The 17,921-nt window shown below is 37.7% G+C and overlaps 1 protein-coding gene across 2 annotated transcripts in view; it reads right to left on the reverse strand.

Annotated features, from left to right (window-relative positions):
- Window positions 1–1,016: 1,016 nt before the first annotated feature.
- The window catches only part of WDR36 (WD repeat domain 36), a 35,076-nt gene continuing 18,171 nt past the window's right edge, over window positions 1,017–17,921 (reverse strand). Inside the window, exons 17-23 of one of the 2 annotated variants that reach the window (XM_058865084.1) lie at window positions 15,015–15,122; window positions 13,575–13,672; window positions 12,283–12,425; window positions 11,821–11,937; window positions 11,512–11,593; window positions 9,116–9,303; window positions 1,017–7,780 (exon numbers count right to left, since the gene is read on the reverse strand). In XM_058865084.1, the coding sequence (XP_058721067.1) occupies window positions 7,631–7,780; window positions 9,116–9,303; window positions 11,512–11,593; window positions 11,821–11,937; window positions 12,283–12,425; window positions 13,575–13,672; window positions 15,015–15,122 (886 nt within the window). In that variant the 3' untranslated portion in view covers window positions 1,017–7,630. Of the gene's footprint in view, window positions 7,781–9,115; window positions 9,304–10,242; window positions 10,416–11,511; window positions 11,594–11,820; window positions 11,938–12,282; window positions 12,426–13,574; window positions 13,673–15,014; window positions 15,123–17,921 lie in introns of those variants that run through there. The other variant, XM_058865085.1, reaches the window with a different exon arrangement.

A 17,921-nucleotide genomic window follows, 5' to 3' on the forward strand; every position in this document is an offset into this window, starting at 1 on the left:
AAAGGAAGATCTATAGCTGCAGCAGGAGACATGATACAGTGATGATACACAAAATTGAAACCTCCATGGATAAAAGGTAAGAACTTATAAAACAGCCAAGAGTATTGTGGCACACACCAATTTTATAATAATTTTTTATCGGCCATTCACTTGAAATACTTTAAACTCATTTGCCAGTCTAATTCTTCTGCACCTCAGTGCAAATCTCTTGAATGCCATTAGCATTATTCAACATTCTGCATCTAATTTATTGAGCTTCTTTGCTATGGGATATTAAACAAAATAATCATGCATTAGGCATAATTAGAATGTGACTAGATTAATTTCTGTAATGCTGATTATAACAGATAACTGCAAAAGTAATTCACACTTCTGTGCTGCAGAACGAATATGATGCTTAAGTCAGCTCGCAGTATAAAAGGTACATAGTACATAGACTGCCATGAACAAGCACCATAATTTGCAAAATATTAACTGAATGCATGTCTGTTGACTTTCAGAGTAGCAATTTAGAATGTTTCATGATAGACTATGATAATGTAATCACAGATTGCTGTAATTGCACTAAATTTATCATTAAATTCATGGTTTTTCCTTTGTGCACCCACCTAGAAGGCAAACACCTTAGGCAAGCATGAATTGCCCTTGTGACTCTCTGCTAGTTGTTCATAATCTTTCCCTTTGTGCACTAGAGATGGATCTCAAAAGCACATGCAGCATGTGCTCCATGACTGTTCTGGAGTCTGATGAACCAACAGTTCCCTGCATCCTCCACTTCACCATTAAAAATGGGCACAACAGCCTCAACCCAGTTGTCATGGACCTCATTGATGCCAGTGCTGTGACAGGCAGTGTAGGCAATTCTGTAACATTGGGCAGCACGTGTGCACAAGTCCTCTGCAGCCCCATGCTTATAAGGTGAATTCAGAGCTCTCCCTCAGAGAGGATGCTGGTACACACTGAAAATGGAAGCAGGCTTTGCCTGTGGAGACTGAAGCAAAAAAAAAAAAAAAAAAAAAAAAATCAAGTATTTCTGCGCTTTCCATATGCACCAGTGGGCTGTCATCCTCACCCACCAACACAAAGGGAGCTGCAGGGATTTCTGTACAGATGGTGCTATTTACTCTAGCACCATGAATAAACCATCTCAATTAAGCACTGATGTAAGCACTGCTGAAATAGCTTACATTTGTCTTGATTCTGTTGAAAAGTAATTCTTCAAAGAGAACTGGGCAGTCATCCCTCACCCTTTCATCAACCCAAAGAAATGGGCAAACACAAAAGTTAATCACAAATGTAAAGAACAACCAGCTGCACAACCCTGTGTGATCAAACCTGATGTTCAACAAAATATGTAACCTGACACACTCTGAGAACATATTTACCTGGGCTTTAACCCTTGCTCCACGGGACAAGAAGGGACATGTTGCATTTCAACAGGCTGGTGACTTTTCATTTCCAGCCATGACAAAGAGATGGAACATTTCCAGAGCAGCAGAAGCATCACTGGTTATAAGAAAATAATGTCATGGCTATGTTTTCCAGTGAACTATACTTAAAAAATCCATTTGTTGAATCTGAACAACCCTCAAAGAGTGTTTGGAGTGCTAATGGATGGGATGAGTTGCTAAATTAATGTCTCATTCTGAGACAAACATTGGGCAACTTGAGAGACAGTAAGTGATAGATCATCAGCTGTGTACCTGTAATGCAACTATCAGCTTGGCTACAGGCTAACAAGAAAGGGTGAAGGAATCCTCTGGACTTAAGTAGGTAAGTTTTATTTCCATAGTCTACAAAAACAGCAACTGAGTGAGGATTCTACAAGTATTTAATTCTACCTTATTCTATGAGTGATTTCAGGTAACTGCAAAACACCAAGGTTGTCTGATCCTTCAGGCTGAGGATCCTTAAAGCACTCATAATCTAACAGTCATAGAGCCAGCACTTCTTTTAGCACACTGGATAGTCAGGGAAGCAGTATGTAATTTCACATAACCTGTTTCACAAACCAGCAGTGCACACATCAGAGGAAAGTAATTTTTCAGAGACTGCTACTAAACAGCAAAGCTCTGTGATGTGCAACAAGCATCAGAGAGCTCAGTTAATCCTTCTGGGGAACACAGAATCATAGAGTAGAACATATAATAGCCAGGGTAGAAAAATCTTAGTTATTTGATTTTTCATTTTATTTTCCTGAATTCACCACTGCTTCACAGAAAGAAAAGCACAGGGCTTAAGGACATTTAATGACAGCATTTTGGTCTCCTCTAACACACACTGCAAACACATCAAGTAAAGGATGCCAATCCTTGCACTGATGTCAAATAAGACACTGATTGGATTCCTCATCTCTAAAATGATAAGTTATTTTTATTGAAAAATAGCTTTTCATAAAACAAATATTTCTAAAGATACAAATGGTGATGTGCTGAGAAGATTGATGTACAGTACTCAGGAAACATCAGCTGATGCCAACAGACAACACAGGAAACTACTTATATAATGGTGATAATTAAACAATACTAAACTCATTCAACACAGCTCATTAACAGAGTTCAAATATGCCAACAAACACCCTGTCTTTTCTAACTCCGAGAATGCAAATGAGTATCTTCCTGTTTCCTTACTGTAAGGACTTTAACACTTGCAGTATGACAGCTTGCAGATATGAGATCTTTCTAAGATTTTTCTTGAAGAAGTAAGAGTTGAATTTGAAATGTACAAAATGTTGGAGAGCTTCAACTGAGGTCTACACTGGTTTCTGAACAATGTAGCCAATGTAAACACTGCTACCCTTTTACTCTCCATGTTTGCATACATCTCTTCTTAATACCTCTTTTTTTACTTGAACGAAAAAGGAAAGCAAAGCCCACTAAGATTGAAGGCTTCTTACGGTTCAGAGAAGAGCGAAGTTCACTGTGCAGCATCTGAATCCTCTCAGTAGCAAATTCAGGTAGCAAGGTCCTCCTACCTGGCTTAAAGTCAAGACAACCATGAGTACCAAATCTGTTTGGAAAAAATAACAGTCAAAAGAAAATAGTGGAAGTACAGAGACCTAACTTGACAGGACTGCTGTGTGCAGTAGTTGCTAAGAGCAGCAGCTGCACTCAGGAACAAAAAGAGCTGAGAAAATCATGGTGAAAAGGAAGCACAGGAACAGAGGCAGGCACAGGCTTGAGAGGAAGCTGGAAGGAGTGCTGTGACACACAACATGGAGAATTTTAACAGCAAGCTGCTACTCAGAGTTAGATTAAAATGGGCTTGGCATTGTGTAAGAATGGTAAAATCCCCAGTAGCTGCCCTGCTTGGAAGAAAACCTAGTTAGCAACTATATCCCTTCATCCATCGAGAATTTTTTCCACATCCTATTCCATATTCCATTACAAAAACACCGTGCTAAAAAAGTTCTTATAGGCATCACAAGGCCCAAATTATCAAATTCAGTTTCATGTGTGCTACCACTTGTAATCAACAAAATACTGTCCTTGATGTCTCAGGTGAAGGAATAACACAGAAAATAGCAGGTGAAATATCTACTTCCATCCACTAGCTGGAGGAAAGTTTTTTATTTCTGAAGAAATTTTTTTATTAATGGCAAGTTGTTTATCATTTTGATGTGGGGTAAAAAGGACAAAATAAAAGGCCAATAACATGAAGCAATCAGAACTACTGATGGAAGACTCTACAGCTCTTGTAATAGTAAAACACCCCTGAAATAGCAGTGATGAGTAGAAATGTTGAGAAAGACATAAGAATAAAGAAGGTGAGATATCACACATATTGAAATACTATATTCTGAATGAAGTTACTGAAGTGTTCCAGGTGGACTTAAAACATAGATGTGTACGATGTAAGAAACTGCACTAAACACATTTAATGAGGTCATACAGACTGCAAACATCATGTCAACTCTGTTATACATACATTCTTCACAAAAATTACCCTGATGTTTCTGTTTTAAGAAAAATATAGCCTGTTTGGCAGAGCTTTTTCTTATTACTTCAAGCAGACCATGAAAACAGAAGGGGAACAACCACTACTCTACAATCCTTAAAAGTTTTGTAGATACATCTTGTACATACAGATTTAAACATCTGTACCCAGAAAGGGTTCTAGGATGTTGTCTACGTTTGGAAGACAGGTGTTTGGTAGCGAAGAGCCTCCCACAGAATGAAAATTTAGACCCCTCCCTCTGAATTACTACAAATTTGAAACCAAGGGGCTCTCAGGCAGAGATTTGGGGATAGGAATAACAGTTCTTTACTAGTATTTATAACAAGGCAAACAAACAACAATAACTACAGCATTAGCAAGAAAACAGAACCAGGGACCCCGTGACAGCTTTCTCGGCTGAGACGGGAAGGGATGGAGGAGAGGCTTTGCTTCACAAACCCCCTCGGGCGGGCAGTCCCGGTGCTCCTGCAGGGCTCTGAGGAACAGTCGGCTGGAACAGCAGGGATGAGCTGCGATCCTGGGCCGGTGGATGAGGTGGATCAGCAGTTCCACGGAGGTGCCTGGTACTGCCACACTTCCCAGCAGGACAGGGAGTGCGAGGCTCACAGATGAAGAGGGAAGAAGGAGAAGAAGCAGCAGCTCTGTCTGGGTGATGGTGAATTCCCTTCCCCAAACCACAACAACTCCCAGCGAGTTTTCTGCTCTGAAGCTGAAGAAACCAGCCAGCCCCCAGCTGCCCCCCTGCTTTTTCCTGCCCCTCTTCCCCACTGGGCCCAGCCGAACTCTTTGTGTTTCTCAAGCACCCAACAAGTACCAGGAGATTTCCTTGCCACTAATGGGCAAAAATTCCACAGGTGAGACAGAACAAAAAGGAAAGACACCTAACCCCCTAAGAGATGTCAGACGTGCCCTCAGCAAAATAAAGTATGTCTTTCATGAACAGAAACCCTTTCACCACTGCTCTAAGGCAAAATCAGTGAAGCATGAAGACTAGAGCACAACTGATTTCTCACATTCAAGGAGGGGCATACAACATTAGAAGATAGCAGGTCTGGAGTATATAAACAGAAATACATTATTCCCGTTAATTAAATTTTAGGCCCCATTACTACAGGATGTTGTGAAGGATAAATGGGTTCTAAAAGAGATTAGATGAAGTCACAGAGAACAAAAGGTCTGTCACAGAACATTAAACACAACTGTCAGGCTACAGCTGGGTCAGAGAGTATGTAATTGCTGTCTGCTGAAAGGTGCTGTGATATGCTTGAGAAAGGATCGCTTTATACACAACCAGGCTGCTCTACTACAGCTCTTCGTCTGGCTGGAGACAGAATAGTGGGCTTGGCAGACCCTTCCTCTGATCCAAGATGAAAGCTCTTTATCCACTCTTCCTTCTTCCACTGAGGCAGGTCTGCAAATACTGCCTTATTAACCTTTGAACATTTAGTCTTTTTTCAATAAATTATTCTGTAAGATCTTCTAAAGGAGTTACAGTAATGCCTGCAAGCTGAGAGGTTCATTATATATTACACTGACATTTAAGGGATTTTGGACAACTTCAGATCAATCCAATAAACTGGGAGCAATGGGTTGTCAAAAACCGTATCACCAGAAATTAATAATTCTGTGGCACAAAGGATTTTCTTGAATCTCAGTAGCAAACTTCATAAGAAACCTCATGTGTACATGATGGCTTTAGACTCAAGGACAGTAGGTTCAGATTGGATATTAACAGGAAATTCTTCCCTGTGACAATGGTGACAATAAGAGGTTACCAGAAGCTGTGGATAACCCTGTGGATCCCTGGAAGTGTCCAGTCAGGTTAGAAGGGGCTCTGAGCCACCTGGTCTAGTGAAAAGTGTTCCTGCCCATAGTAGGGGGTTGCAAGTGGATGATCTTTATGGTCCCTTTCAACCCAATCCCTTCTGCTGCTGTATGATTCTATGTCAGCAGATAATTTGTTCCAGTACACATGACTAAAACGGAATCTACAATGTGATGGCATTAAAGAAAACAACCAGCTATACAGTACAACTGACCCTCATTATTGCTTCAGTCTTCTATCAAATGCAATGAATCATCTTTTAAGTTCGCTCATTGAAGTTGCATATATCTGTATTAATTACTCTGTTGGTCTGTGTAAGTAGCTTGAGCATGTGAAATAGAGCAAAAGCCTTGTTTAGGAGATTCTTCTGCTGGGAAGAAGTACTCTCAAACAGCAAAGTTAAAGATAATTTCACTCATGAGGTCCCAAACAATGCCCAAACCTTATGGTTTGAAACCTAAATCTCAATTTGTAAAAAATCCCATCTGATTTAATTTAAAATTCCTCAAAACACAGCTTTATTTCCAGTAATCTTTCCTCCTTAAGAAAAGAAACAATTTCTATATGAAACCACCTCCCAAAACACTGTTTTTGTTTGCTTAGGTTGGTACTTGGCTTTTTAGGATTCTTTTGAAGTTCAATTATTATGTCACAGTCCTAGGCTGGAGCCAGGTCCAACAGAAATCACTGATGGTTGTGTGACAAATAGCAGGGTTTATTGTTCAGAACCCCCTTTTAAAGGGGGTTCAAAATGCCTGCACTTGGACAACTGAGTGGCTGGGGTCTTTGCACTGCCCAGCTCCTCGGCTAATGTTACGTCTGCATTCAGGATGGAATAGGATTGGCTGGAGTGCCCGGTTTGAGTTCAAATCGATCCTGTCATTGCTCACCCGAGGACTTGTTTATTCCTTTTCTAGAATGAACTAGGCGAGCCAAATCAAGTTTTGTATTTATTGCTAAATTTATATAACCAGCTACAGACCAGCTGTGCTGTGACATTCAATCATTTTTAGTACAGCTGGAAATCTTCGCCTTCAGAAACAGATGTCAGCAAAAGAGGGAAGACAACTGATTTTTACAAACATCATAAGAAAAGTGCTCTAATTGCAGAGGAACACAATTTTTAGATTAATTTGCTTTAAACTAATGTTAATAAAGTGTTAACAATTCAGACTTTTTGTTTTATTTTTGCATCAACAATGACTTTATTAAGAACAATACAGTTTTTGGTCTCCTGCACAGAAGTTGCAGTCCCACTACTCTTTTTCCCCTCAAGTCATTTCTTCATTGTGAACTACATTTTATGTAGCCATAGAATCAGAGAATCACTGAAAGGCTTGGGTTGGAAGGAACTTTAAAGATCATGTACTTTCAATCCCCTGCCATGGGCAGGGGCACCTTTCACAAGGCCAGGTTGCTCAGGGCCTTGAATCCAAATGTCTGTCCATTGACAGCACAGACCAACACAACAAATACTTTAGCTGCACGTAGAAATCTTTTCTCCAACTGAAGTGAACAAAAATAGGCAGTTCTGCATGTTTTAAAATATCTGCTGTATGTAGTTGTATAAAATACAGCACCAGAAGAAGCACTGGAACAGGATGGTGGAATCACCATCCCTGGAAGTATTAAAAAAAACAAAACCAAACAGTCTGGCACTTAGTGATATGGATTAGGGGACAGGGTGGTATCTATCAGAAGGCTGGTCTTGATGTCTTGGAGGTCTTTTCCAACCTTAATGATTCTATAATCCAAGACCCAATATGATTTTTGGAATTCAATATTTTTGGTTATAAATTGTACTATTGCTCTGAGGGAAATCTTACGCAGACAAAACCCTGAAGTATTTTACAGCAAAGCACTTTTCATATATGTTAAAATACACAGACTCTGATTGAAGAGAGCCCTCAAGTGAATCCAAGTTTCCCCAAGTTGCACTGACAATTTGGATAATTCTTCCAAGAGTTTTGGTTCTGATGAGAGAATCTTAAGATGTAACTGAAAATGAAAACAAGCAGATAGTGAAACAAATACAGATAAGAATTTAAAATACATTTTCCCCCATTCAATTCCAATACTTTGCTTTCAGGAAATGTCCCAAATAAGAAAAAGACGGTTTTCCTTCAATTAATTTCCACTATTTAATACTGCCTCCCTTTTGCTAGCCTTTACAAGCCATTTTTCATGTACTAGATGGGATAAGGCAGCAAAATGTCTCAAATATGTGATATTTTTATTAGATCATCTTCTGGCAAGGTTGCTGAACCTATTCTCATCACACACTTCCCTAGAGGGTAACTTTCTCCACTTTCTGACCTGCATCACAAATTCCTCTTTAGGCTAGAAAGGCTAGACAGATATGCTAAGGTCAATCAGGATTATTATTTTAATTATCCATATTGCACACAACAAGAAGAATGATGCCAGGACACACTACAGTGATAGAGGCGGATGAGGTCTCCTTATGTGACAAACAGCAACCTTGTTAGAGCAGAAGGAAGAGAAACCTTCTGACCTTGCAGCAACTATTACTGCTTAATGGATGCAATATTTATTTTCCAGGCTACAATTTAAGTCTAGGAGCCTTGATACTGAGTTTTAGTCTGTAAGACAGTAGGTTCAATCTGGATATTAGACAAAATTCTTTACTGTGAATGTGGTGAAGCACTGGAACAGGCTACTCAGTGAATTATAACAATGTTTTCCAAGTAAACTGTTATTAATTGCTTTCACATGATTTCATAAATCAGAGCATCTTAAGCACTTGTACGTCAGAAGGGTGTCAATCTTCTGCAGGCCACTTTTTGTCTCTAGAGTAACTGTTACCATTATTCAGTAGAATAACTTTTTAACTTACACATGCCTGGCATGAGTTCATTAGCTCTGCCATACTCAACAGGTAACCCAAGAAAGGCAGCCCACTGACATAGAAAGTAGGTCAGGCTTGCAATGTCTAGTGATAAATCCATCAAAATGTCTAATTTACTTCCCAACCATTGAGTATCTTTGCTTGTTTAAGACATACCTTAGTTTAACAATTAACAACCACTAAGAAGTTAGGCACGTTACAAAAAAATAAAACCAGCTCTAAATAAGGAATAGTAGAACAAAATCTGTCTGGCAGGGCCCTCTTCACAACATCTTTTGTTTTGCAAGTTTTTCTTGACGGTCACCAAATGAGTTGCCAAATCATCCAATGCATTTAGTTAGACATTTTAAACCATTCTCAACAAAAAATCCCTTCAGATAATTCAAGAAGACAATTTATACTTTTTTACTGCATAACCATGATTTTAAATACTACTAACATAAATTTTATAAGAAAATTGTTACCTTTAAAAATAGTGCCAGGTAAGCCTGAGCGAGTTCGAAGTTGTACTTCTTGTTCAGCATCATCCCAATCATTCTCAGAAAGCTCAGCATCACTTCCATTGAGCCACCCCCTTCAGGGGCCAAACCCCGCAGTTCTACCTCAATATTAGATGGCCCCAAGCTTTTCAGTAAGTCAAGTGGAGCTTTATCTGTTAGAACATTGAGGGACACAGTATCAGTAACATCTGCAAAACAGAATCTAACAGATCCTTCATAAGACAGGCTTATTCTAAAATTCTTAAACAGTGACTATGAATTTCAAGTTGCTACTGCTTCCTTACTTTTTTGTTTTCAACAAAATGTCTCCCTGTCTTTAATTTACTGGCCTACCACATACTAGAAGTACAGATGCACTTTATTTGTAATTGAAAAATACAAGTAATATCTTTGCATTTGTTTCACTTTTTCCCCTCTTCTAAGTTAAACAAAATTTCTAATTAGTCACATAACATTGATTAATTAGTCACATTTATTAGTGATTTATTTTTTAGTCATAATTAGTCACATTTCCTATCTCTTGGCAGAAAGAATCTACATACTTGAGATTTTGAACCATTAACTGTGAATATACTCTGAAAGACAGAGCACTATTTTTACTAGGCATCTTTACTCTAGTTTACATTAAGCAAAACTAGAGATTTTCTGATGCATCCAAAAAAATTATTACTTTTGTTAAGTGCATGTCTTATGCTGAAGGGTGATAGGGGAAAATCTTTTCCATAGTAGAAATACATGCAGTTTACAAACTTTCTTCCTCTTCATAATTGTTCCTTCTCAGGATTTCTACCATCCTGCCTGATCACTCATGAGGATTCCATCCATTTGCTTTAAAAATGAAGCAGCAAAAGTGTTTGGTTGCAAATGCAACTTTTTAATTTTTAAAATGTATCTGATTACTATTTCTTTTACTAAGAAGTTGCTAAGAAGACTGACTTTATGGTAGCTAACGGTATTACACATAGGTTAATATTCCTCAGGTGGTATAAACTGATACTTGATTATTATGAAAATCATTAGTTTTTAGTTTTAAATATAACTGATTTTAACACTATTAAACAGATGTATTAAATATAGTTTTTTATGAAATTAAACAAACAAAGCATAGAACATGCTGTGAAGTTGATACACATACAACATGGGAAAGGCTGCAGCTCAATCTATGTTCCACAGTCCTGACCTGAGGTGTGAAACCCTGTTTCCATCCCAATAGTAAACCAGATGGTTTCCAGCAGGATTCTTTTTATTTGCACGGTCCAGCCACCTTTAGAAGAGATGGTTGTAATCCAGCAAGCAAAGAGCCATGCTCCCCCTCAGCAGCTTGCCCAGCCAGGATGACCAGGCTCCCTGGATCATGGCTGTGGCACACACCCTGGAGCACACCTGCCTTACAGCACACGTGGCCTGAGGCAGGTCCATGTGTCCTCTACCACCATGCATCAGAGTGCACTTGCTCCCTAGTACAGCCTCTGCGAAGTGTTCAAACACTGACTTCTTTTGAGTGGCTCTAAGGCACTTTCACAGAGCACTGTCAATCAAAATACTGAAAACAAGGTGTAAGAACACATCCTGTTTGTGACAGGTAAGAAAGTTCTGCACACAAAACGTTTTAAGTGCACTTGAGTAAGCTGGTGATCTCAAGAGGGTTTAAGCAGAAGAATTCCCAACAGAACTGCTTTATGGGCAAGCTACTGTCCATTTACATTTCCAAGTCAGCTGTATTAGCAATCATTTAAAAAAATTTGAGTTTCAATAATTCTGTAGCATCACAAGATAAACAAGATAAACAGCTGGTACATTCCAAAGGTTAAGTGATTGAATTTCAAAACAAACTGAATGTTCAAAGAAATCCAACATCTTATTTTTGTATCATTTATTTCTTCTTAAGCTTTAAATTATAGAGCAATGTATTAACACTAAGTTTGCTGAATGTTTGGGGAAGCAACCCTTGAAAGAAGAACTTGCTAGGCACATTATGCTTTCCATGTTTCAGTGAATCACCAATCACTGTTCCTTACCAAGTCAATCCTTTCCTTCTTTCCTTCCCTTCCCTAGAAATGATACATAGCATCTTTTCTGAGTGATATCATCACAGTTTTCAAAAGAAGTTAATGATCTTGGGAACATAACATTCTTTCTTCATAAGGGTTTTTGCCAGAATTGGGTTCCATGCTGCAGACAAGCTGCAGTACCAATGGATTTTTGATCTAGTCTGGCTGTGCATTAATTTTCTTTTCCTTTTATACTGTACTACACATATCCTTTTTCTCACATCTGTTGCAATTCTGACACTAGAAATCACATATATATAAAAATAAAAGCAGCATCAACACTTTTAGTGAAATATTTTGTTAACTTACATTCGTTGCTGCTGAGGGCTTCTTCAAGATGAATGTAGAAATCAGATTTCTGCGCCAGTACCCCAAGATTTACCACCTTTGACTAGACCACAAAAGCACAGCAGCGCGTCCATGAATATGCAAACATTTTTACAACTCAATTACATTATTCTTCTACTAAGAGAATAAGACTTTGAGAAATAAAGCAATAATGTAGAGAGTTAAAACTGGTACTTCGAAGTCTAGTGATTTAACCCAACACGAAAAAGCACTTGAGAGTTCTTTTAAAATACACTACATAAACACAATTACATTGATTCCTGTTTTTACCTGTGTATCATTTTCCTCCTCTGGTGGAACATAGCGGGGTATGAGACCAGGAAGTGTTGGGATGAAGAAAGGTGCCGACTTCGGAACTTTTGGTGGCTCTCTTGGTTTGTTTTTTTTCTGTTAATTAGATATTTGAATTAAAATCATTATCATCATTATGATCACAGTAAGAGCATTTTGTTTGTCAAGAGTTTAATTTCAAAAATACTGTGAAAACTCTAAATACTAACTGAAAAGTAAATAGACAAGTAAAATCTTTTACCACTAATTATTAAGCCACTATTCAGCAGAAAAACAGCCCCTCTCCCAAATCCCAGGAAATGTGAAAAGCACCACATAGACTTCTACTGCAACATCTTGAAAAATACCTGAAAGCAGGATCAAGTTTCATGAATAGGTAATGCATTTCAAAGAAACAGGGTAAATATTATGGATGTATGCTATTTTTTGCTGTTTCAGTACCTTGATAATATCAAGATTGAGGAGATTTTTCCACCTTGATTCAGGTAACAAGGAAAGGGTCACCAGCTGCTCTCCCAGTTGCTCAGGTGAGACATATTCTATCATTTCATCACATGCCTCTTCATCTCCTGACACATCCATATCTTGCAGAAACAGATATCTTTTATGAACAATCATACTCTATATTCATTTTTTTAAAAAATCAAGCCCAACACTTTTATTTATTTTGCAATTTTTAGTTGTAACAAATAACAAATACATGATAGCTATTGACATAGATGCTAACATAACACAGAGCTAAAAAGCTATAGAAACAATCTGTATTAGCCTTATGAAATATTAAATAATTTTAAAAGATTATAGTTAAGATGAAGAATTTAATAACCAAAATTTTAAAGACTGATAAGGTTTGTCTACTTTGACTGAAGTTACATAAAAGCAGTTTACAGACTTACTAAGAAAAATGAAATTTTGACACCAGTCTATTGTTCTAACTATATAAATAAATACACAGTAATTTTAGTTCTGAGTTATAAAGCTGTGAAATCCTTGCATCTAAATCCTTGCACCATATTCACTACCTAATCACAGCCTCTTCATTGGTATGACTGCAGTGGCATGTAAAAGTGAAAAAAGTCTCAACAATAAAGCACAACATCCCACAAGAAAAGTTATATTGTCAGTCAATTGTTATAGTGATTTTCCCTTCATTTCTTGTGTGGTCTTGAGCAAACACATCTACTTTCCTTTCTTTTTGTAAAATACTACTTGGCTAAAACAATTAATCTAATAGGCAAGCCTGAAACAACAAAGGAATATAACCCATTAAGAGCCCTTAGCATCTAAACAGGAACTTCACATTTGCTGAAGATACAAAGTGGGTTAAAGCTTCAAGCCAGAATCAGGACAAAAACATTACAAGTTCTGGGATGAATTCCAGTCTCCCTAATTTAAGTATGTGAAGCAATTATGTGCTTCCTAAAGAGCCATCATCATGAGGTATGTTCTAGTGGCCAACAGCTAGGTGTGCTTCTCCTCCAGATGGAGATGTAAATGCAGGCACTCCAAACTTGGGCAGACAAGATCTCCATCTAGAGGACTTCTGAAGCACCATCACTTCTATTAATTTAGCAAAATATTCCACCTAGGCCTTTCTTTCACTGGGCACAGGCACATTCCAGATCAGCTACCCAATTCTCTTGCCAACAAGACAATCACAATGAATCTATGGCATACGAGCAGAGGGACAAACTGCAAGGGAAAAATAAAATACACTTTCATCTGAGGATTACCTTGCATGGGGCAGGTGCTGGGGAGCGTCACCAGAGATGGTTCATAATCTGCAGGAAGGGGCCGTAATGACACAAGTGAATACAAAGAACGGTTTGACCTGAAAAAATAAGACAAGCATTTTAAAACCCTTCTCCAGATGAATGGGAGAAGGTACTTCAGATATAATTTATACCACAGTCTAATACTGCTGCAGCATGGCAATTCAACAGGCTCTATTCAAGATTAGCTCTCCTCATCTACCAGATAAACAGGAAATGAAGTGTGGCAGTAGACTCACCTGAACATCTGAATTTTAAATGTTATGTTCAAAGTATTATTGCCAAGAACATAATAATAATAATAATAATAATAATAATAATAATAATAATAATAATAATAATAATAATAATAATAATAATAATAATAATAATAATAATAATAATAATAATAATAATAATAATAATCTGTAGGACCTCAATGTTCTTCTTGAAGTGAGGGGCCCAGAACTAAACACAGAATTTGATGTGTGACCTCACCAGTGCCCAGGACAGGGTCAATAACTGCCCTAGTCCTGCGGGCCAAAAATATTATTTACCTGTGCCACTGTCTCATCACCCTCACAATCAAGCATTTCTTTACAATGTGTAATTTAAACCTTCTTCAGCTTGAAGCCATTCCCCCTTTTCCTGTCATTCCAGGCCTTTGTCCAAGGGCTCTCCCCAGCTCTCCTGGAGCCCCTTTGGGCACTGGAAGGGGCTCTAAGGTCTCACTAGAGCCTTCTCCAGGCTGAACACATTATGCACAGCACATAATGCAAACATAAATGATTCATCCTGCTTTCACAGGATTTTAGGGTAATAGTCTCAGCAAATTTTCTTCAGGTTTGAAACATGCACACAAGTAATTCTGGCATATTGCTTCTTTTGTCAATATAAACTAGGACTGGTAAAAACATCTGTTGTAATTCACAAGGAAGCACTTTTACTTATCCACAGGAAGGCCTAACAACTGAACATTCCTCAGGAAAAAGTACAGCCAACATATAAAACCTGAAATAATCTGTCAACTGAATGGGAAAAAGACCCAAGCCATTTTAACAGTGTGTTACAGCAGGACAAGAAAAGCACTTCAAAAACAAGCACTATTTGAACAAAGACATTTCAAAGCAGTAAGGGAAATGGAGTCTAGGAAAAACTTTACAAATGGCACAACAGGAATTCTTAAGAGTAAGAAACATTTCAAAAAAAGATACAATTTAAACTATCTGAATAAGTAATTTAACCGTGGAAATTTCATGACTTACGAATCAGAGCAGTACATAACACCTGTCCTAATTACAACCAGAGAACACTGAACACTGGAGATGATACTTCACAGGGGAGTTCTATATTTGCAATAAAGGTGATTAGAATAACTCTGCCCCATCCTAAATTCTGTGTAGAAACAGCTTACATACTCACCACAAATAAATTCCAAGATCATCCACGTGTGCTGAAGCCAGGAAATCTCCTGTAGGGGACATAGTAAGGCTCACAGCTGCAGAGTCTACCAAAAAACAATCTATGAGACTGTGGAGGGAAAAAAACAGAGAAATTATTAGCAAGATAAACTCGTTTATCTGCACACATCTGAATTACAGCTGAATGCAAACTACTAGAGGTATGGACACAAACCAGGGTAGGAGAAGTATCCAAATACATTATATAAACACAGCAAGTGTACGGCACTGTGCAACAAACCCCTTGTCTCTACAAAATGCCCTAAAATCAGATAAAGCTGGTACCTTCTTAGATATCCATACCCTGGAGAACATGTGATGAGCCATTCAACTCCTTATGCCTAACACAAATCTTTTATTAGCCATAAATTCCCTATTTCCAGTCAGGCACAGTTCCCTCTCAAGTTAATATTAGCACCTAATGTTTCTAAAATAAAGTATGAACTGTACAATGTGAAGTTTGATTATCTGCAAGAGTTTTGGCATTATCACATCTTCAGCCTGATAAACCATTTCTTGATAATTTTTTTCATGATTGCAGAAAATTGAAAAAATACCATGTAAAAACAAAGTTAAAATGTAACTATTATAATAACATACTACTATGCAACTACAATGAGACATTTAATTCCTGGATGATGCACTCTCTAGCAGACTTCCACTCAAGCCCAGGTTGACAGCATTGCCTTTAACTTGCTGAAATACAAATTTCAGTTACTTCAAATTTTAAGTAAAAGTTGAGTTTGATAATTAGCTCACCAAGAGAAACAAAAAGAACAAATGAAGAGTGTGAATACTTTGCTCTTGCTTACAGCTCTACACCCCTGTTCACTAACCATAGAAAAAATATTGATGTAACACAGGATTTTAAAACGTAAAATCTTGTGGGCATGTATTTCCTCAGATACTGAGCACCCCTGTGATGGTTTGAGAGAACATGTCAAAACCAAAAGCCTTTTTTCCCTGAATGGAGTGTTTTACTCCCTATGCATGTTCTTAGACACATGTTGCAAATCTCAGGTAAGAGAAAAATCATTCATCACTTCCAATATAAAATATATAAACACTAAACCCATAAATCCCAAACTTAGATACATTTTGCACACTGTGTACAATGGTGAGAAAAATTTACCCTAGATACTTTTTCTTAGCTTCAAATCCATCTTTGTATGACAATCCTTACCTATAACTGAGAAATTCTGTTCAGTATATCAACCACAAAGAACTCCAAAGCAAAATTAACAAGAAATTTAGTTCTTCTACTTACTGAACTTAAATCATTATTAAAATTACAGGATTTGGGGAAGGAAGGATCAATCTACTACAGGAAATAAGACACTTGTAATTTTTACACAAAAAACTAAATGAATCCTGCCTTGAGGCTGAAGGCATCTACCTTTATGCTTCCTGCCTAACTGCAAAACTGAGACAATGGAAAGAATAATGCTGGGCTCACATTTAACAGGCCTCTTAGGCCGTTTTTTCTCAAGTGCTCCATCCAACCCATGAACAGCACATACCCCTGATTCCTCAATTTGTCTGTGCAAGCTGCACAGCAGAAATATCTGCATAATGCCAGGGCTTCTGTTGTAACTTTCTTTACACAAATTTGTAATTTTTTCGCAGTTCTAAAAAAGCCCTACATTAAAAAAATGCACTAGGAAGACCTGCATTACATTGCGTAAGGACAGCTAAGCACCACTCCCAAATAAAAACAGATGTCCAGTCAATAGATGTCAGACCATTTATCTAAGTCAGTTATCAATTTTTATAATATTGGATTCTAGATACAAGTTTTCCATCTTTTTATAAGAACAATATCAAAGCTGAGGCTTTAGAATACACATTTCATGAGATGCTTTATCTATTTATGTGCCACAGAGGTAAAGCAAGCATCAGGACTTTTATTAAAAGCTGTTCCTCCTTTTCAATACACTCCTCTGCCTATAGTTATGGAAAAACCTTGCCTTTACATAATGGAAGAATAATTTAAACTAATTACATTTAAAACCAGGGTTTGTCATTTATCTGCCTAGATTTCATCTCGACCTGAATTTCAGAGGCAAGAGAAAAAAGATTTATTTTTTTTTACTGTAAAAGAGAACTACTATCAGACTGCTTTTGAAAACATTATAGATTCTTATTGCAAACTATTAAATTATTGAAGAAATGAAAAATAGAAGAAATGGATATTAATTCATGCTGGAATTTTTTGTAGACATATTACTTTGCAAGAGGAAGAGTGTTAGAAAGATGAAGACCAGGGGGCTAATTTGGCCAGTATAAATGGGTTCCCATTTATACTAGAAAGAAGACAGTGTCCATCCTGTCCTATTTTACACTAGTGTTCTCATCATGCAAGAACAGGCCAACTTTTTGTTGAGATGCAATGCACTTCTGGTACTAAAATGAGAACTTTTAAAGTGTACAAAAGTATTTACCAAACCACATCAACAAAAATAATCAACCTAAATGAAACCTTTTCATTTCCAGGCACAACCACCAGAGCTGCACACTGCACAGCACCACCTTAAATAACAAAAAAAAATAAATCTCTCTGATGTGCTGGTGAAAGAATGCACTGGCAGAACGCAAAGTTACTTCTCAGCTTGTTTTTTTCCTGGGCTCCTGAACTTCTTGTGTGTACTTGCCTACTTTTCAGCCAAACTTTATTCTGGGAGAAGACTACTCAGAGTGGATCTCAAGAGAGTATTTTTGGCAGTTGCAAGTACAAACAAATTAAAGATATAACTGATGTAAAGCCACATTGTGTTGTTAAAATGAATGCAAGTCAAAACAGGCTTCTCTTTACAAATCCAACTAGAGTACTGCATCCAACTCTGGGGCCTCCAGCACAAGACACACATGA

The sequence above is a fragment of the Poecile atricapillus genome, chromosome Z (genome assembly GCF_030490865.1).
Source record: "Poecile atricapillus isolate bPoeAtr1 chromosome Z, bPoeAtr1.hap1, whole genome shotgun sequence".
Taxonomy (NCBI): Eukaryota; Metazoa; Chordata; class Aves; order Passeriformes; family Paridae; genus Poecile; species Poecile atricapillus.